Source organism: Chiloscyllium plagiosum, unplaced genomic scaffold, assembly GCF_037043375.1.
Source record: "Chiloscyllium plagiosum isolate Xiang-an unplaced genomic scaffold, Cpla_swu_hap1 HiC_scaffold_7, whole genome shotgun sequence".
Lineage (NCBI taxonomy): Eukaryota > Metazoa > Chordata > Chondrichthyes > Orectolobiformes > Hemiscylliidae > Chiloscyllium > Chiloscyllium plagiosum.
In genome coordinates, this window is record NW_028270145.1 from 66,907,555 (window position 1) to 66,928,664 (window position 21,110).

General features: G+C 37.3%; 1 protein-coding gene across 2 annotated transcripts in view; it reads right to left on the reverse strand.

Annotated features, from left to right (window-relative positions):
• The window catches only part of fap (fibroblast activation protein, alpha), an 83,507-nt gene that overhangs the window by 31,328 nt on the left and 31,069 nt on the right, over positions 1-21,110 (reverse strand). For both annotated transcript variants that reach the window (XM_043693869.2, XM_043693870.2), the window contains 14 exons: positions 20,533-20,607; positions 17,860-17,912; positions 17,687-17,759; positions 17,264-17,384; positions 14,489-14,643; positions 12,148-12,242; positions 11,049-11,178; positions 10,891-10,935; positions 8,888-8,992; positions 8,723-8,793; positions 6,582-6,635; positions 2,527-2,651; positions 2,402-2,449; positions 433-531 (listed from right to left, as the gene is read on the reverse strand). In XM_043693869.2, coding sequence (XP_043549804.2) covers positions 433-531; positions 2,402-2,449; positions 2,527-2,651; positions 6,582-6,635; positions 8,723-8,793; positions 8,888-8,992; positions 10,891-10,935; positions 11,049-11,178; positions 12,148-12,242; positions 14,489-14,643; positions 17,264-17,384; positions 17,687-17,759; positions 17,860-17,912; positions 20,533-20,607 — 1,249 coding nt within the window. The remainder of the gene's footprint in view (positions 1-432; positions 532-2,401; positions 2,450-2,526; positions 2,652-6,581; positions 6,636-8,722; positions 8,794-8,887; positions 8,993-10,890; positions 10,936-11,048; positions 11,179-12,147; positions 12,243-14,488; positions 14,644-17,263; positions 17,385-17,686; positions 17,760-17,859; positions 17,913-20,532; positions 20,608-21,110) is intronic.

The following is a 21,110-nucleotide window of genomic DNA, read 5'->3' on the forward strand; positions in this document are numbered from 1 at the left end:
AAGAAACTCTACTAGTTTCAGTCTTCAAAGGTTCAAATGTCCTAGTCCAGGCCACTTTCTGGGGACCCAATTTCACATTTTCACTATTTTTACGTTTAATCAATTTTACACATTACACTGGAATGTCCTAGCACCAATTTTAAGATTATGTATTTTTTCCCAATTCCCCAAAGATAGATCTTCTCCATCTAATTTTTATCTAAAATCATAAAACGTTGAAACACAGCAGAAACCCATATAGCTTACACTGCTCATGCTGACCTGTTGGTAAAACTGTTCAATATTCAAATTTAGCAGGAACATTGCTTAGCTATAAATACTTCTTCCATTGGAAGTGAAAATCATTGCCAGCAATATGACTGGACCTAAGTAAAGCATTATATTGATGAGTTTTTTTTTAAATTAGATTTTCTGTACAATAATTAAACTTACTTGTGCCATCTAGTTCTAAAGACTTGACAACCTTTGTTGGCATCTGCATATTCTGAAGATTCTTTCTCAATTCTTTGTTGTCTTCAAGAGATTCTATCACTTGAAGTAAAAAGAAAAGATTTTCTTTCCACAGACAATATTCGCTCTAACAGTCATCAATCAAGGTTTAGTTACCAGATTAAAAGAAGCTGGATGTACAGTTCAGAAATTACTTATAACAACAAATAATCTAGTATATCAAAACATAATGTGATTCTATAATGAAGCATGTTTTTACATTACATGACAGACAATGGAATCAAGATTAGATATATTAGAGTCAAAAAGTGTGGCAATGGAAAAGCACAGCCGGTCATGCAGCATCCGAGGAGCAGAAGAGTTGAAGTTTCGTGCATAAGCTCTTCATGAGGAATAATGAAGAGGGTATGCTCGAAACATCGACTCTCCTGCTCCTCAGATGCTGCTGACCGGCTGTGCTTTTCCAGCACCACACCTTTTCATTCTGATCTCCATCATCTGCAGTCCTCATTTTGTTCTCTTAAATGTATTACAGGCTGCCTTCTTTCTAAGTATTAATGCAACTACTCTCTGATGCCATGGCATGTTTTGTAATGTGAAGTTTTCCACTGGTGAATGTGTTAAAGTTTTGGAAGTGATCTTTCCTTGACTAATAGTAATCTAACTTTGCTGTAAACATTGTAATGAAGTACAGTGAAGTCAGTCAAAATTGGACAGCAATGGGACAGTGATGGTAAATTTAAATTCAAAACTCAACGTTTAAAAAATAAGGAAATCTGATCAATAATAGTATTATGTTAATAATCTTTCAGAATATGGATATTAGTCCATGATGCTGAAACAATTAAAGCAAAAAAGAAACATTACTTCACTTGAAACCTACACTTTATTTATTTATTGCTTTGAAACATTTTAAAAAGTTATCTTCATCATCTCTCACCAAATATCTCCAAATACCAGCTGCAACCCTGAACATGGGATTCAAACTTTTTTTAAAACAATGGGGACCCATAGGAATCCTTAGCTGCTTCACAGCCAATCCTATTTCACAGTAATCCAACACCTGAATAAGAGTTTTTGGCTTGCTGCTGTTTGGAGTTGAGGGGGTTACCGTATGAGGAAAGACTGTGTAGACTGGGATTATATTCATTGGAATTTAGAAGAATGAGAGGGGATCTTATGGAAACATAAAGTTATGAAAGGAATAGATAAGATAAAAGTAGTGAGGATGTTTCCACTGGCGAATGAAACTAGGACAAGAATGCACAGCCCCAAAATTAGGGGGAGCAGATTTAGGACTGAATCAAGAAGGATTGTGATTCTGGAATTTCGAGCCCAGTGAAGGAGTTGAGGCTTCCACAGTCAATGTTTTTAAAGCTAAGATAATTAATCCTTTGAACAGTAAAAGAAGTAAGGGTTATGGTGAGAGGGCGGGTAAGTGGAGCTGAGACCATGAAACGATCAGCCATGATCTTATTGAATGGCAGAGCAGGCTCGAAGGACCAGATGGCCTACTCCCGATCCAAGTTTTATATCCTTAGGAATACCAGCAAGTACAGAATGAGGTGCATAAGTATGACCTTTAAGTAGCTCTTTGGAGGCTTCCAGGTGCCAGACTGCCTTCCAATTCTTTCACTTTGAGCTTGGCTGGGGTGAAGAATCTCAACCTTCCAGTCAATCAAATGCCCAACCCATCCAACTTCTAAATTCACTTTGGAGTGGACACCATTAAATTCTGCTCAACATTTCTGTGGCATTCATGATTGGGACAAAGCCCATGGTGGCTTTTGATGATGATGTCTTTTCATCAACACGTTAAAATTAGTTTTGTGTACAGACCATGAGATTAGACATTTTCATTAAATAAAAAGAGTGGGGACTCAGTCAGATAGATAAAATACACATTTTAAATACAATCAATTCAGTTAAGCGGTAGCAAAAGAGTGATTACCTTTATCATTGGTAGCATTGACAAGTGTAAAGATGGGAAATCCAGGACCTGAATAGAATAAAGAGCAAACATGAAAGTCATCCCTGGATTTTATTTTCAAAAGTTAGTTTCTGTAGCTCACTTACCATAACAGGATAGCATGTAATATTGTCCATTTCTGTTGAAGTATGCAGAATAATATTGACAGAGTGGTCCAAGGAGTTCACAGGTAACGCATTGGGGTTTCAGAGAACTTGTTCCAATTTTAATTCTACAAAAGAAAAAAGTAGTAGTTAAATGATGTTTAGGAGCCAGAAACAATTGGAATTTAATTTTATTTGAAGAACAGTTGTGAATTAGTTGTAACCTTTCAAAAACCTTCAGAAGTGTCAGGAATATCAGAGTATTCACAAGTCAGTACAGTTTCTATCTTTAAAAAGATGGACAATATTAAACAGGCTAACTAAAAGTCAACAAAACCAAATATACTGTGGCTAAGTATTAGATTAGATTCACTTTATTGTCAGGTGTATCGGATTACAGTGAAAAGTGCAATGAGTCATCACTCTTGGGTGCCATCTTAGATTCCTAAATAAAAAGCAAGAAATTAAAGATTTCAGACTTGTCCACTTCTCTCCAGCTGACAATGACCATCTAGAACTCAGCTCCCATTAGCCTACTTGACATTGATCTCCCTAGCTCGCTTTCCTGATGCTGGAAAATTGGTTGAGCCATGGAATCTCCACCATAACTGCTGTAGCCTTGCCTCACGCGCCTGGTGTGTCAGCCTTGTCTGAGATGAGTTCTGCGTTGGGTTTGGCAAGGTCTTGGATCTGGGCACCTCATGCACCTCCAATGCCACCCCCTCCACTGCTGCTGCTGTTAAGACCGAGCCCGTGACAAAGTAATCATGTCTTTATTTTAATTATAGTGTATATACAAATAAAGTGCATTTTGTTTCAAGCCTGACTGTTTGATCAATCAGATGGCATCCAGAACACAATGTCCTACACTTATCTTTAAAATAAGAATAAGTTAAGGCCTAGACGATGATTGAAAATGATTGAAAAAAAAATATGGATGTGGCTGGCTCAGCTGCACAGTGTTGTCTCCATGGTCTGCCCAGGAGTGGATGATCCCCAGGTTCAGGAGCTGAATGCTGCTTATCCTGCGACTGCCATCTTACTTACCACAAGATATCAAACATATTAAAAGATATCCTAAAAGAAGTTGAATAACAAGAGGATTAAGAACATAAATAGGATTAGGAGCAGGCTATTCAGCCCAACATGCCTAATTTGCCATTCAACAAGATCATGACTAATCTGCTTCAGGTCTAAACTCCTCTTTCACTGCCATCAACTCTGTGATGTTTCAAAAATTTATTTACTTCCTCTTCAAATACTTTTAATGATCTAATTGCCACAACCCTCTGGAGTAGAAAATTCCAGATGCTTACTAACCTCTGGGAGAAAAACCTCCTTCAGTTCAACTCCTTGTCAGTTTTAAATGAGGATCACCTTATTCTGTAGCTATGACCCCTAGTTTGAGAATAGCCCCACTAGTGGAAACAACTTTGACATCTACCTTGTCAAGACCCCTCAAAATATTGAATATTTCAATGAGATCACCTCTAATGCTTTTACGTTCTAATAAATGAAGGATAAAACTGTTTAACAGTTTTTGATAAGACAATTGCTTCATTCTACTGAATGCCTTTGATGAGATTCCAATGTCTGTATATCCCATTTTAAAAAAGGGGATCAAAACTATTCACAACATTCCAAAGGCAGGTCCACCAACAGTCTGTACAATTGTAGCAAGGCATCCCTGTTTTACAAAAATCCATTTGCCTTCTTGCTGCACTGCATATTAACTTTTTCTGCTTCATTTACAGTGTTATTTTAAAGGTAAGTATGAGGCACTCTGTTCTGGATGCAATCTGATTGGTCAAACAGCCAGGCTTGAAACAAAATACACTTTATTTGTATACTATACTTAAAATGAAGACAAAGTAAAAATAAAAGAAAATTGGCTTAATGGTAACTCTATGAAATGTGTGAACTACTACTAACATCCCACAAACACACTCTTGGCAAAGGCAAATTTGGGAAAATAGATTGTCTCACATCCAATTCTAGCAGCAGGAAGAGAACCCCAGCTTTTAGCTAAAAGAGAGAGAGGAATAAAAGCTTCCATATTCCGCTTCAAGACACCAGCAGCTGCTACTGAAAGGTAAAACTAAAAAAAAGTCCAGATTCTGTGGGAGCTTGACTCCACCCATTCATGGCCGCTTCTATTGTTCTAACTTTTTAAAAAAGCCCAAGGCCTCACAAGCTTCATTTTATTGGCTTTGGAGCAGACTGCTCAGCACCTCTGTGTCAGCCATTCTTTATAAAAAGAGCCAGGGTAAACTACACCTCTTAAAGCCATAGCATCGTCATAAACAAGGGCATTCAGATCTCTCTGCTCTGCAGGTTGTTGATTCTGTCTCCATTTTAATAAAAAAGTCTTCCTTTTGATTCTCCCAACTAAATTGCATGATCAAACAATTTCCTATATTAATCTCCATTTTCCAGTTTTTTGCACATTTATTCAACCTATCTAAAACTCCTGGCAGATTCCTTCTATTTCATTTCAACATGCCCTTCCATCTATTTTCATATCATCAGCAGATTTGGATATGTTTCACTCAGTCCCCTGCTTCAAATCATTCACATAGGTAGTAAATAATTGAGCACCTAGAACTTATGTTTGTGGCACACTATTAGTTATGTCTTTCCAACTTATAATAAAGCTAATTAATCCTGACTGTCTTCTGTGTGCTAACCTATTCTCAATCCATGATAATTCAATACTATATCTCCCCAACCACATAGCATGAGATCCTATCTTGTGCAATAACCTCATGTGTGGCACCTTGTTGAATGACTTCAGAAAATCTAAATGCAATACATTCCTGGATCCCCTTTATCAGCCCTACTTGTTACAGTCTCAAAGAGCCCTCTAAGGCTGAAACAGAACACCTCTAGAGTTAATCAACAGCAATGAATCATAGAATCTCTATAGTGTAAAAAGAGGCCATTTAGCCCATCAAGTCCACACTGACCCTCTGAAGAACATCCACCCATATCAAGCTCCCATAGACTATCCTCAGAAGCCCACATTTTACCCAGACAAATCCATCTAACCTGCCTATCCCTGGACACATATAGGGTAATTTAGCATGGCCAATCCACCTAATCTGCCCACTTTTGGACTGTGGGAGGAAACCGGAGCACCTGGTGGAAACTCATGCAGACACAGGGAGAGCATGCAAACTCCACACTAACATTCACCAAGGCTGGAATCGAACCAGGGTCCCTGGCATTGTGAGGCAGCAGTGTTAACCAGCATGCCACCCAAATGGGCGGATGATGCTCATTCACTCTTCTAACAACAAAGATCTTGGGCTCTTGTCAGGCAGTAGTAATGTCCCGACCCCTAAACTGGGATGCCTGGGTTCAAGTCCACCTGCTCAGAGGTGTGTAACAACATCTCTGAACAGGTTGATTAGAAGGACAGGTTAACAACAGAATTCTTGGGGGGGGGGGTCATGTGGTAGTGCCCTGACCTCTGAGACAGGACTCTCAAGGTCAAGTCCCATAAGTGTGTTATAGCATGTTTAAATGGATTGAATCTTCTTTTTTAAACAAAAAGCTGAGTTCTGAGTTTCTTGTGGTGCAGTGCTAGAATGTCTACCTCTGAGCCAGGAAACTGGGTCATAACATTTCTAAACAAGTTGATTAAAAACAGCGAAGAGCCAAATTCTTCCCCAATGGTGGTGTTGGTTGCCAAATAAATGAAGGGTCCAGAAAAGAAATATGTAAACTTATGATTATGTGCGACTACAACTGTATAATAAACCTTTGCAATTCTCTGAAAGTCATTCACTGGCTAATTTGCCACTTGAATATCATTGTACATAATCTGTATACCATATGTAGTATTAAAACATTTTAAAGTAGAAATAAAAATTACTAATTATCTCAGTAACATATCTTCCATGTTTCTACTCATAAAGTACTACACAGAAATGATAGAATGAGTTGTTTGGGTTTGTTTACATAGCTTCGAGAAAATTAAAGTTTCAAAATGATGGGCTTCTAACCAAACAGCATATAATTCTTTCAAAATAATGCATGTTATTTCGAAAACTTACTTATATAAGTTTCTTCGCCCTGGATACTTTTGATATTCATTGCTAATGTAATAACTGTAATGCAAACAAAATATATGATTACTCCTTGGATGTAAAGTAGATAATCAAAAATAGGAATATTAGTAGTCTTTTGTTGGTATAGAATTTGAGTATTATTGAAATAAGAGAGACATTTGTTGAGTGCATTCTTCAGTGCCTACGGGAAAAATTGTCACATTTAAATGGTGGCAATTTCCAGATAGGCAAAAAGTTTAACTACTCCTTTGAAAACAATATTAATAAATTGGTTGTGAAAGGAAAAGTTGACATGTAGTCCTTTGAAAACTCAATATAAAGACACATTTTATTAAAAATTATACTAAAACAAAAATGATTGAAGAAGAAACTACATACTGAAGATAGAAAATAGAACATACAATGCTCCACTGGATATTTAAGGTAACATGAGTTGAAGATCTTGGTATTTTAGTTAAGGACTTTAAAAAGATCTACAAATAAATGAGATTATTAATAAGGGCAGAAGCATTGCAAGAGAACTTCAGTGATTATGTTTTCACTGAGATTTTGTGGCACGCTCAGGCACAGAAAGGCTTCCCCGAATGCAGATCAAAACAACATACTTCTCAATGAATCCTCTCAACTATTCCTTTCATCAATTAGGAGTTGAGGTGGCTGATCAAATGATTTCTTCTGCCAAGACAGCAGGATAGCCATATGAAAGTTAATCTTTCTACATTAAGAGATTGTCATGACTCCTGCTTCGTATCTACATTAAGAGATTGTCATGACTCCTGCATAGCCAAGTAGATCAAAATAGAAATTTAACAGAATGCAAAATATTTTGTGTTGAGTGGACGGAGTCAGATGAGTCTGTTGGGTGAAATTATTTCCACTATTGGCAAGTCCGAGACATGGCATAATATGGTCAATTAGAGTCATAACATGGTAGAAAATTTAAAGCCAGACCTGGAGGATAAAATCATGAAATATCTCTTCATGGATATGAAGAGATAACGGATCAACTGTTGATGTTAAAGCTGAGATGGACAGACTTTTTTGTTAAAGGACCATTGACAGTACTAATGGAATTGAGAGTCTTAGATGTAAACATGCAATAGACCACCTTGGTGACTTAGATTTAACAGGTCAATCACAGGTCAAATAAACCTGGTCAGGAACATGAGACAGAAATAGGTTTGACTGTAAAGCATCACAAATAATAAGCATAGACCTTTTAAGAACTTTGTGCTACATGAAACACTTTTCATGATAGTTACATCCAAAACACAGACAGCTAGCAATGCTTAAACCACATGACAATGCAAAGTACATCTGGATTATTATTGACCAGTGCTCAGCATAGGTCAACCTGGTAAATGTGTAATCATACAAGATTATATTTTGCAGAACGGGTCAGTGACTAACGTGTCTGTATTAAAATATACATTATAAATGAAAAGCTTTCAGTTGGTTTGGTGTTAAATGTTTAGATGAAACAGAAATCAATAAAAATATTTTAAGCTGCTACCTATTGAATTTAAAACCAAAATCAGGCAATATTTTTAAGAGCTTATATATACTTTGGGAAAGTAATCTAAAGTTGAAAATAACATTGCGAAGGTAAATATTAGGGTATTGTCCAACAATGGTGGCGATAACACCTCTGGGAGTTGCAACTTATAAACATATAAATAAAACAACATTGCTAGTTTGTACAGTTTCTAGTAGAGTATTGTACCAGGATCTGACCTAACAGAGAAAGAATAAATCCAGTTCATCTTACTTTTATACTTTGTTTTGTTATTGGTGCGCATGAACTAAATCCTAGGACGTGAGATGATTTTTTTTCAATTGAAGAATAGCAGGATTCCAGAAGAGCTCATTACACTTGTGTTAAGTACTGAGCAACATTTCTCCGACAATTATACTACAAGCTAATTTGCATCAGTTCCTGTGGTGATGTACACCAAACCAGTTATATTCAGTAGTGTGGTAATCAACAGGCTTAATTATACATAGGATAAAAAAAATTACAACAGACTCTATCAAATATGTTTAATTAATGGAAGATCATCGGGCAAAACCCTAATATGTTGCACATTCTAGCAGTAATATTTTTATTATATTCCATGTATACTTACAGGATATTCTTTTTTAGAGCAACGATGCTTATGACTTCCCAATTTCCATTTGTAATCGGTGTTGCTTTAGGCTTTAGATAAAAACGGAAGGATATTGATTGAAATAGTGTGAAAAAGCTTTAAAATCCCTTTAATTATTTCATCAAAAGACTATTGCTGACTTACCGGATTTCCAGCAACCTTGTGGATATGCTTATATCCGTGTGTGTCACTAAATACTTTGTAGAAAGTACTGTTGTCTGCTTCAAAGAATGGTTCTGATGAGTGAAACTGCAATTTTCAAATAATCAGCATCAGACTACTAGAAATCCAACATGTTAGTTTTTTTAAAAAAAAAAATTATGAATTGAATACTTAAAACTACATTGACAATTGTTGAGTATATTTCAAAGTTTCTTTCATTTTAATTATCATTTGATTTCCAAGTCTGCAAACCAGCATATATTCAGCCTCCTCCTTTATTGCCACTGAAAAATATTATTTTTCTATAACCGCATACTCTGTGTTGTTACTTATTAAGTTATAGTGTCATAGAGTTGTACAGCAAGAAAGCAGATTCTTCAGTCCAAGAAATACAAACCAACCAGATATCCTAAAACTAATCTAGTCCCATTTTCCAGCATTTCGCCCATATCCCTCGAAACTCTTCCTATTCATATACTTATCCAAATGCATTTTAAATGCTGTAATTGTACCAGCTCCACCACTTCTTCTAGCAACTTATTCCATATAAACACCACCTTCTGCATGAAAATGTTGCCCCTTATATCCCCTTTAAATCCTTCTCCTCTCATCTTAAACCTATTCTTTCTACTTTTGGTCTCCCCTACCCTGGGAAAATGACTTTGGCAATTCACCCTATCCATGTCCCTCATGATTTCATAAATCTCTAAAAGGTCACCCCTTAACCTCTGACACCCCAGGAAAATAGACCCAGTCTATTCAGCCTCTCCCCATAGCTCAAACCTTCCAATCAGGGCAACGTCCTTGTAAATCTTTTCCGCACTCTTAAGTTTAACAACATATTTCCTACAGCAGAGAGACCAGAATTGAATGCAGTATTCTGACAGTGGCCTAGCCAATCTCCTGTACAGCCACAACATGACCTCCCAAATCCTTAATGCATTGACCAATAAAGGCAAGTGTGCCAAACATCATCTTCACTACCCTGTCTACTTGTGAATCCACTTTCAAGTAATTATGAACCTGCACCCCAACTTCTCTTTGTTCAGCAATACTCCCCAGGACCCTACCATTTAAGCATATAAATGCTGCCCTGGTTTGCCTTAGCAAAATGCAGAGCCATCTGCTGCTCCTCAGCCCATTGGCCCATCTATAGTTCCTGAATTGGCAGTCAGGAAGCCTAAGCCGCTTCAAATAAATGCACTGGTGCTGCACAAGTATAGCAGAGAGGAGCCTCCATTGCAGGCCAATTAGAAGCACTCATCCTACAAGATTGTTCCATGTCTATTAATCCTCTCACCTTAGCCTTTTGAACCTGCCTTCACCACCAGTCAAAGTTGGCCTGTATGGTAGCCTATCCATTAACTGTCAATCAGTATTATTGGGTGCATTCTCCACACCAACACTTCTACCAATTGGAACCCACTTGTCAGCCAATCAGTCCTCTCACACTACATGAGAGAGATGTTGGCTTTCTGCTTTAATTAATATTCTTGTGTAATGTCCTGACAAATACAAAATGAAAAGCATTGGCTAATTGTGTCTTTTCTAAACAATATTCAAGTTTGTACTACTAAGCAATATATTTTGTCCTTATTCTTATATTACTATTATAAATTACCAACCCATATTTAAGAATTATTGACAGTACTTCATTATACCCATTGAAGAATACAATTATAATCTGATCTATTTTCTTTATAAGAATAAGAATTTACAAGACAAAGTTAAATAGTAGAGAATGCAGGCATAAGTGAAAGAAAATAGAAATTCGAGGTTGGCAGTGGTGAAAAAGGCAAGTATCAGGTCAGCCGCTGATTATACATTGTGCCTGAAATCAGATTTAATTGTAGTCAATGGCACTTCTTGTAGGAAGTGCTTATCCAATATCTCCTGTATAGTACCACTACACAAGAAAAATTTCCATTCAAGGATTCTAGTATCTAAGCTTTCAAAGAAACAGTAATTTAAACAGAATTACATACAACACCGATCCATCCTGTTGTACTTTGTTCAGCAAACTGAAGATCCTGGTGTAAGAGAACAAATGTCCAGAATTAACAAGGTTTTAAAATGACTTTGAATTGAAATGCAAATTATTGCCAATGAGAATGTTTTAAGTATGGTGCTTGATACTAATCACCTTTCCACAATTCCAAGTAGATGCCTTGAAATCACATATTGATAAAATGGAATGATTTTGTCTTCGTTCAATCCACTGCACAGCTATTCGGTAATCTGTTACCCATTTTACTGCACTTAGATAATAATCACTGAAAACATAAAAAAACAGAAAATATTCCGATGCATATACTATGAACATCAGCTGGCTAGAATGCAGAAGACTACATTCAACAGTAATGTCACTAATAATCTCACCAAATTCAATATTCAAACACTATATATCATACATTAAGTGATGTTTGATAAATAATCACTTCTGATATTTTATCTGAGAAATGGCTTGGGTGATCCAATGAGTTATTCAATGGTTTATGAAGCATTAACTGACTGGAGCACTCCTTCTGCTACTCAATCAGCAGAAAGACTTGCCGAGGAACTGCAGTCAAGGTTAGAGTGGTGCTGGGGAAGCACAGAAGATCAGGCAGCATCCAAGGAGCAGGAAAATCAACATTTCAGGCAAAAGCCCTTCCTGATGAAGGTCTTTTGCCCGAAACATCGATTTTCCTGCTCCTCAGATGCTGCCTGACCTGCTGTGCTTTTCCGGCATCACTCTAATCTTGACTCCAATCTCCAGCATCTGCAGTATCCACTTTCACCTTGCCTCAGAAAACTGACCAGCAGATCTGTCATCCTAGCTGCATCACTCCTGGGATTATCACAGGAGTTTGTTGTTGACTTCATTTTGCTCCATCTGATTGCCAGTCAGAGTGGGAACAGAAAATTAATCCATTGCCTCCAGAACGGTTCCCAGTGTTAATTTGATGCATGTTCTACAGTTAATTGGTCAATCCATTTCTTTATTCTTGAATTAGATACCCTCAGGAACACTGGCACAGCATCTCTGATCAAGGAATATCACACATTGATGGCAAGGAGGTGCCATATGTACTAGCCAATGAAGAGAAATCTCATATGTAGACAATTTACAAGGAATTTAATGTGTCCGTCTGCCACTCAGATCACATTCAAATAGCTTATTGACATTTACTACGTAGATGGATTTTAAAAACAACTCACTTCTGAGAACAACACGAACAGAGAGAAAAGTAGAAGTATACCTTGAAAGAAACTCTTGTGGAGCTGAGAGTTCTTGAAGGCCTCTATTTTCAACATTTACAACAAATAACCTCACGGTAGAAGCAATAGCACCAGCCTAATTTAAGGGAAAAGTACTGTTTAGATTACAAATATTGGCCTAAATTTTTCAAATGCATATCAGCAATATAGTTCCTTGCTGTTGGCACACGTTCCGAAAATATTGCCATTTTCTGCAATATAATGATTGTTTGAAACATTTTGTACAAATACCTTGTATTTCACAAAGTTATATCATAATTCAGTTGATGTCATGAAGAATGTTCTTCAATTAGTATTTTATAAAGTATATCTTTCTTAATTTACAAGGCAAATCTACGTTTTAAATAATTTGCATAAATAAGGTTCAATATCAATGGGAATAGTTTTTTTTGGAGTAGAGCACCAGCAGCTGAGGACTTCTGCTTACATTTTCAAATTGGTCCCACTTCTGATCCATATTATAGAGTGAGGCATATTATATATACACTTACATAATTCACATTAAATTGCTCCCACACAAGAGTGAGTCAGGTAAGTGTAAACAAGGCATGCTGAAAAGGAAGGCACAATGAGCAACGTTAAGTGAGCAGAAATGTCCCAAAGACTAAAATGAAGGCTCTCGTTGAAAGAATGGAATTTTGTGGAGGCGAATAGTTTCTTGGTCACATGCTTGAGAGTTGGCAATGGCTCCATGTCACCATTTTTTGAGAATTTCCAAAAATCTGTGGTCCACGTGTCACTCAGACAATTGACGGGCCTGCAGCAGGCTTTGACCAGGATTAAGAATTGAAGAGTCAGAATCCTGATCTATTGAATGGTAACTATCATTGCTGGATCCCAGTCTAGAAATAATAATGGGAGGAACTTCAGACAGGAGCTGAAAACTAGGGCTCTCAGTGGCCCTGATGTCAGAAGTCTTCAGTAGACACTGAGTCCCTTTGAATGAAAGAGTAAAGCTCCTCCCCACCAACTGCCCTCTTCCCCAGCATCCAGAACCCAAAAGGCAATTCTGAAAGACCATCATGGTCTTCCCAGGGACTATTACAAAGTCGGAGGCACTTACACAGTCTAATTGACAGTGTGGTGGAAGGTTATCTACAGGCTTTCTCACCACAGATTTAATGGAGGTGGTAGGAAGGCAACAGAATCCCCATCTGATTAAATGTTATCCCAGCCTCCATTTCCCATGATCCAATTCACTATAGGAAAAGCAAAATAAGCAGAAGTCTTCAGATTCTTAAAAATCTTAGCTGATTTCAAGCATTTTCGAAGTAATTGTTCAGTTAAAATGGAAAAATGGAGGCCGTATAGGCTGGGGCTATTTTACCCATGTCAAAGGGTGAGAGGTGACTTTATCGAAGTTTTAGAAAATTTACATAGCATGAATAGTTAGTCATTTCCACATGGGAGGGAGTCCAAAACTTGAATGCATAAGCTTAAGGTGAGAAGGGAAAGATTTAGAACATAGAACATAGAAAAATACAGTGCAGTACAGGCCCTTTGGCCCTCGATGTTGCGCCGATCCAAGCCCACCTAACCTACACTAGCCCACTATCCTCCATATGCCTATCCAATGCCCGTTTAAATGCCCATAAAGAGGGAGAGTCCACCACTGCTACTGGCAGGGCATTCCATGAACTCACGACTCGCTGAGTAAAGAATCTACCCCTAACATCTGTCCTATACCTACCACCCCTTAATTTAAAGCTATGCCCCCTCGTAATAGCTGACTCCATACGTGGAAAAAGGTTCTCATGGTCAACCCTATCTAAACCCCTAATCATCTTAGGTCCCTTTAGAAGGGGCCTAAGGGGCAAATCTTTCATGCAGAGAGTGGTGCATCTCTGGAATGAACTGCCAGAGGAAGTAGTGGAGGCTGGTATAATTATAATACTTGAAAGGCATCTGGATGGGTATATGAATAGGAAGGGTTTAGAGGGATGTGGGGCAAATGCAGGGAAATGGGACTAGATTAATTTAGGATATCTGATCAGCATGGACAAGTTGGACTGAACTGTCTGTTTCTGTGCTGTACATCTCTATGACTCTACTCCAAAGCCTTTTCTCTCTGCTGGAGAAGGAGACAACCTCTACCACTGTTTGAATGTAACATGCTGTGAAAGGGTAGAAGAAGAGGTTAATGAAGAGCCTGCAGATTCCCAGTTCAAGCTTGTTAAGAAGAATGCTAGCCATACTAAATCTCACTGGCTAACCTCTCTGACATTCACCACCACTGCTGAATCAAATTTTGGCCAAGAGCATGGGTGAAACTTTTCTCCTTATTAAATGTAATACTTAAAAAAAAGTAAACAGAAACTGTACCTTTGGGTATGGAATGTGAATGGTTTCAGGATATTGTCCATCACCATAAAATGAATACTCTATAAGTGGAACATGTGTATCATTGAATTCTCCATAGGCAAAAGAAATTCCGTTCGGTGACCACCAAAGAGCATTATTTGAGGACAGCATTTCCTCTGTGGGAATAGAAAAGATAACGGTTTCCTGATCATTTTAACACTACAAAAACACCTCTGGTGATAGGACATATTTCAATCCTTTAAGAGCAACTGAAACTAAATATAAAACCGTAAAGTCACCTAACTAACAGATATTGGAATACTGCATACAATTCTGGTCGCCACATTACCAAAAGGATATGGACGTTTTGGAGATGGTGCAGAGGAGGTTCACCCGGATTCTGCCTGGTATGGAGGGTGTTAGCTATGAAGAGAGGTTGAGTATATTAGGATTATTCTCATTAGAAAGATGGAGGGGGGGGCCTGATTGAGGTCCATAAAAGTTTGACAGATATAATCAGGATGGATGGCAAGAAGCTTTTTCCCAGAGTGGGAGATTCAATTGCTAGCAGTCAAGAGTTCAAGATGAGAAGGGAAAACTTTAAGGGAGATATGAGTGGCAAGTATTTTATGCAGAGGGTGGTGGGTGCCTGGAACTTGATGCCAGGGGAGGTAATAGAGGCAGGCACAATAGCATCATTTAAGATGTATACATGAATGGGCAGGGAGCAAAGGGATACAGATCCTTAGAAAATAGGCATCAGGTTTAGATAGAGGATCTGGATCGGCACAGGCTTGGAGGGCCGAAGGGCCTGTTCCTGTGCTGTAATTTTCTTTGTTATATCACTTCATAAGTGTAACCCCGAGCTTCAGGTCATCTATCATTTTAATATTCCATCTTTACTCTTAATTCTGGCCTCTTTATCCTCAGCCTCTTATAGTGTTCCAATAAAGCTCAATACAAGCTTGAGGAACAGAACCTCAACTCTTGACTCAACTTTTTACATTCTGCAGGGAATGGCAAAATGAAAATGTTATTGGAATAATAATTCAAAACCCCTGGCTAATATGCTAGGACATGGCAGATGGAGAAACTTGAATTCATAAAATCTAGAATTAAAAGCTGGTGTAATGGTAACCATTTGTTGATTATAAATCTACTGTCCTTATCTAATATGGCCAACATATGACTCCAGATGCACAGGAAATGTGGTTGACATTTTCCTCCCTCTGATATGGTGTAGCAAGTCATTCAGTTGTGACACACATGCTACAAAGTTTGAGTCAAGAAAGGAAAACTCTCTGTATGTGTATAGTAATCCAAGATGACATTGTTTAGGGAAGTTAGGGATAATGTCAATAAATACAGGCTAGCTAGCAATACTCATATCTTATGAGCAAATTATGTTCAGCAATTTCAGATTCTAACCTTTGCCTCATTTTCTTTTCTCCTTCATCTTTGTTGGTTTTGGTTTCTCTTTCTATTGTCACTCACTGCTTTAGAAATATCTTTTTACTTTATTTACATGCCCCATTTTTCCTATTGCTATTTTCCCCCCATCTTCCCTTCCTCTTTCACTCTTTAGAAACCCATTAGTTACCTTCATAGAGCTTTTTGATGGAGTAATATAAAAAGTTACTGCAGATAACTTAGTTAGTGTGGTTTATTTGGCATTTGATAAAATATCATATAACAAAGCTGGTCAGCAAAGTTGAAGTCCGTTAAATAAAAGGGACAGTGGCAGCATAGATATAAATTTGGCTAAATGACAGGAAACAGTGAGAGTGGTGGTAAACTAATTCATACTTCAAACTGAAGGAAAACATCACGTGAGTTTCCCCAGCGTTGGTCATTAGACCATTTTTACCTTTAAAAATCCAAGAAGTTGTGATTATTTCTATGGAACTAAAAGCTAAGAGCAGATGTGAACAAAGTTTTCATCAACCTGAGAGTCTGGACAGAGTAGATGGGAAGAAACTGTTCCCACTTCTGAAAAGGCTCAAGAATGAGCAAGCACAGATTTAAAGTAAATTTGCAAAAAGAAGCAAATATGATGCGAGTAAAATGTTTTTTATCACTCGCTGAATGTTTTGGGTTTGGACTGCACTGCCTGCAAATATAGTAGAAGTAGGTTCCATCAAAACAGTCAAGAGGACATTAGAAGATTATGTGAATAGAAATAATGTGTAGGTTTATGGAGAAGAGGCAGGAGAGCAGCATTATGTCATAATGTTTGTTCAGCAGTGCAGTGCAGACAAAATGGATCTAACAACCTAGTCAGATTGTGAGGCTGGGAGGACATCAGATCCCAGAGTGGAGTGGGTTCTTATTAATTAGGAGATTAATCATGTAGCTTGGAGGGCTGGGGGGACTTCATTACTTCTTGCCCACAAGAATGCGAGAAAGGCATTTACATATTCCATGCAACAGAATCCATCTTCCTTCAGCTGTCAGTTTTTTTTTTAAGGCTTAGAAAAACTAGCCAAACAGTGTTTGTGTCCAAACAAACAAAACTAACCAAGGCATCTATGGACAGAATATGTTGGTTGACCACACATTTTCCTTTCCACTTGATCCAAAGTTCTGGAGATGCTAAGTACTACCCATGTTTTAGGGTGGAGCATAACCTAATCAATCAATAGAAGTGAAAAAAAAGAGAAAGGAGGAGGAAACATTTAGCAAGACAAGCAAAAATGTTGCAGAGAAATGAATATATACTTCAGAAAGTGACTTCTAATTTATGAGCAAAATGGTTTACATACATATACATTGTATTTTTCATAAACATCAACTTACCCTCATAAATCCAGTCAGGTATCCCATTGTAGATTTTATTTTTCTTTCCATTGGTTGTTATACTTACAGGAGAACTTGTGGGTTCAGTTTTAAGATATATATTGTAATTCCAAACATAGACCTAAAGGAGGGAAAAGAACCATATTAAAATGTCATTAAGTTCTCAATACTTAAGTGGTGAACAATAAACAAATCTACTATTATTCTAGCTTCTGTTCCAAAAATTGAGAAACAAAATTAGACGTGGAAATTTCTATGAAAAGTTAGTAAATGATTACAAATTTTATTTTTAAAATATATATTATGAAATATTTGTATTAAAATTATTCCGTGCTATTAATTATTGTTCTTGTTTAACTTGAAATGTAATGAAAGATGCACGCATTCAACTTTGAGAAACATAGTTAAATATATTTAACTAACCAAGGTATGACCCACTGGAGCCCACGTGATATATTGGATTTGTTGAGGCAGACTTGTGTTGGCCACAAATTGTCTATGGAGGACAATATTTTAAAAACAGAAAAATCATTTTGTATTAAGTACAAATAATAACAAAAAAGCATGCTCAATATCTTTATCCAAAAATTACCAACCTGGATTTTAAATCATAAATAGAATATGAGGCTGTAAAAGAATGTCTCCATAGCTGTGAAGAAATCAAGAGAAAGTGCCAGTCAACAATAATGTTTATTTGTATAGCATTAATAATGTAGTAAAACATTTAAAGACATTTCACAAGAGTTTAATCAAACAAAAATTTACATTGAGCCAAAGGGAACAGATGACCAAATGTCTGGTTAAAGGTAAAGGTTTTAAGGAACATGTTAGAGGAGTGGAAGAAGTGGAAAAGCTCAGAGGTTGACGGAAGGAATCCAACTCTTAACCTCCAGGGCTGAAGGCACAGCCATCAATAGTGGGTGTAGTGGGGGAACAGAAAGGCTACTGTGGGAGGAGTGAACAGTGATTGGAACTTGTAAGGTTGAAGGATGTTACGAGGACAGGGAGAGGCAAGAACAAAAAGTGATTTGAAGATGAAAGTGATAATTTAAATGACAAAACAGACCAAAATCAAATGTTTTAATAGACTGAGGCTCAATCTAGATCAGTGACCATAAGGGCGATGGGTGAACAGAATGTGGTGCAATCTAGGATATGGTCTATGGATTTTTAATGAGTATAAGTTTATGGAGAATAGAAAAATGGAAGAACAGCCAGCAAAACATTGGGATAGTTGAATCATGAAGTATCACACATGGGGATGGTGACATTATGAAGTTGCTATTAAGGTACCTTGTGTTGGAATAAATACACAGTTGGAAGTTCAGTTCAGGATCAAATCGAATGCTGAGGCTGTGAGCAGTCTGGTTCAGTCTGAGACAGTGACCAGGGAGGAGGATGTAATTAGTGGCAAGACAATGGAGTTTGTGGGGTGTGCTGAAGATAATGATTTGTTTTTAACAATGTCAAACAAAGGGCCTCTTTCTATGTTGTAATGCTCTATGAGGAACTGGTATCAAATCTGTATAAGCAAAACCTGACAAACTTCCACATGAAGTTGTTAAGAAACAGTACACAGATAAGAAACAGGAGGCTGGCAATGAAAGCTCTTGAGGGAACTTAAGTGCAGAAGTCAGAAGAGTAACAGTTGAAGGACATTCTGTGGCTGTGATGGAGTCAGTTCTCGTAGAACCTGGTGAAAGCAGTCATGCTGAGCTGGACAGAGAGGCTTAAAGAGGATGGCATAGTCAAACATGTTAAAACCTGGAGACTGATCAAGAAGAATGGAGACAGGATGCCATCATCTTAATTTTAAAAAATGTAGGCATGATTCAGTGCTATATCTCCGGTAGTAAACAGATGGGATATGTTCAAATGTGGAATTGCTAGAAAGATGGATACAAATTTCGGAGGCAACAGCCCACTCAAAACCTATGGAGAGGATATGTAGGTTTGAAACAGGATGAATTTGAAGTTGTGGGTTGGGAAGGTGGGTTTTGGTGGGAGAGAGCGATGAAGGCAGGTTTAAAAGAGAACAAGGCAGTTCGCCAGGAGAGGGAAGCATTTCCTTCCTTAATTGTGCTCTCTGATATTGTAAGTTGAGTGATCAGTCATTTTAGGAATAGGGCAAGGGAACAAGAGGAGGAGATGTGTCTCAGACAAGATAAACTGCGAGAGGGCAAAATGGCAGATAGAAAAAAAATTCAAATGAAATTTGAGTGACTTAGCAGAAGCACAAAGTACTGCACAGAAAAGCTAAATCTATTCAACCACAATGAACAGGTATTCTAATTTCTTAAACACCATTGTCAGTTTATATTATACACATATTGGAATATAATTTTAATACAAGCCCTTACGGCATCTCATGGAATATAATATATGTAAACAAGAACTGGCTTTTGGGGAAAAATTCATGAAATAGATTCATATGAAAGCAGGCCCAAAAAATGTTGAAAATTTATCTGAAATAAATTGAGGTGAACATGGATGTATTGAACTTTTATTTTGTAAAGGGGTTGGCAATGTACAGTTCCAGCATTTTCTTTCTGCAAATATATTATACACCCTTCATTTTTATTCAAATGCCAGCACTTATTGGCGTCAATAGGGTCTTAGGCAATAATATGAACTTCTGACAAAGGTTTAATAGTGCAAAGTGAACTTCTCTCACTCCCATTCCTCTGAATGGTGATTCTGCTGGGAAATGTCCTATTTTGGCACTTCCTCTATTTTTCCTGTCTGCTGGCAGTGGCTATTTTCCCATGAGGTGATTGACTTTTTCACCTAAATCCTGGACTCAACTCATACGTACAAGGCAATAGGATGATATGTAGCCTTTTTTAAAAGTTCAACAAAGAATGGATCCCATATTATAAGATTGCAGCAACTACAGAAACCTGTAATCTCCTTAAATTCTTTTTGAGGAAAATGTTGATGCAAAATCTGTTTCTTGCATAATTTCATTTGAGTCGGCAGAATATTAAGTTGAACAGTAAGCTCCAGGAGGAAATATAAAATTGGACAATAAAATTGAAAGGTACATTTGTCAAGAATTAAAACTTTTGATGATGACATTGTAAATAGTGGAAGTATTGTTTGAAAGACCCCTGGGATACAAAAATTGTGTCATAGCCTGTCTTACCATAAAAGGTTCCTCTAAAAACAAACATTTTCATTTTTGCAAATGATTCTTGAATATGAAGCCTGATGCATTCAATTATTTTATTTTGATGATAACAGTAATAAGTATTGTTTAAATATCTTACCTTTGAATAATTACTTTCCAGAAGAGCATAATTTCTATCAGGTGAAACAGAATAATAACCAGCTTGGACCGCATCCTGTACATTGAAGAGAAAAGGCAAAATTAATACTCAAGAAGCTCACCCTGTCTTTTATTTTGAAACTCCTTTATTTCTTTAGTACAGTCCACAAAGATTGTGAGTGAACAGACATTTAGTACATTATAAAGTGAATTTAATCAAAGAATAAGAATTGTCTATATTAGCAACCAGGTATAATCATGGTCACATATGATCAGTTCATTTCAGATAATTCAATCCAATAACAAGACTGGTTGATACCTTCAACAAAATCTTATACTTCCCTAGCACTTTTAATGTAATGAAACAGCTCAAGCTGCTTTTAAGGGGCAGCATTCAACACATTTTGGCAGACGACCAAAAGCCACATAGCTAGAAAGGAATGTTTTAAGGAATGTTTGAAAGAGAGAGGTGGAGTGGTTTCAGAAGGGAATGCCAAGCTTGGGGTATGACAGCTGAAAACATGTATGTCAAGGGTGGAGCAACCTGAGGGAGTGTTTGCATTGGCGTGGATTTGGGGT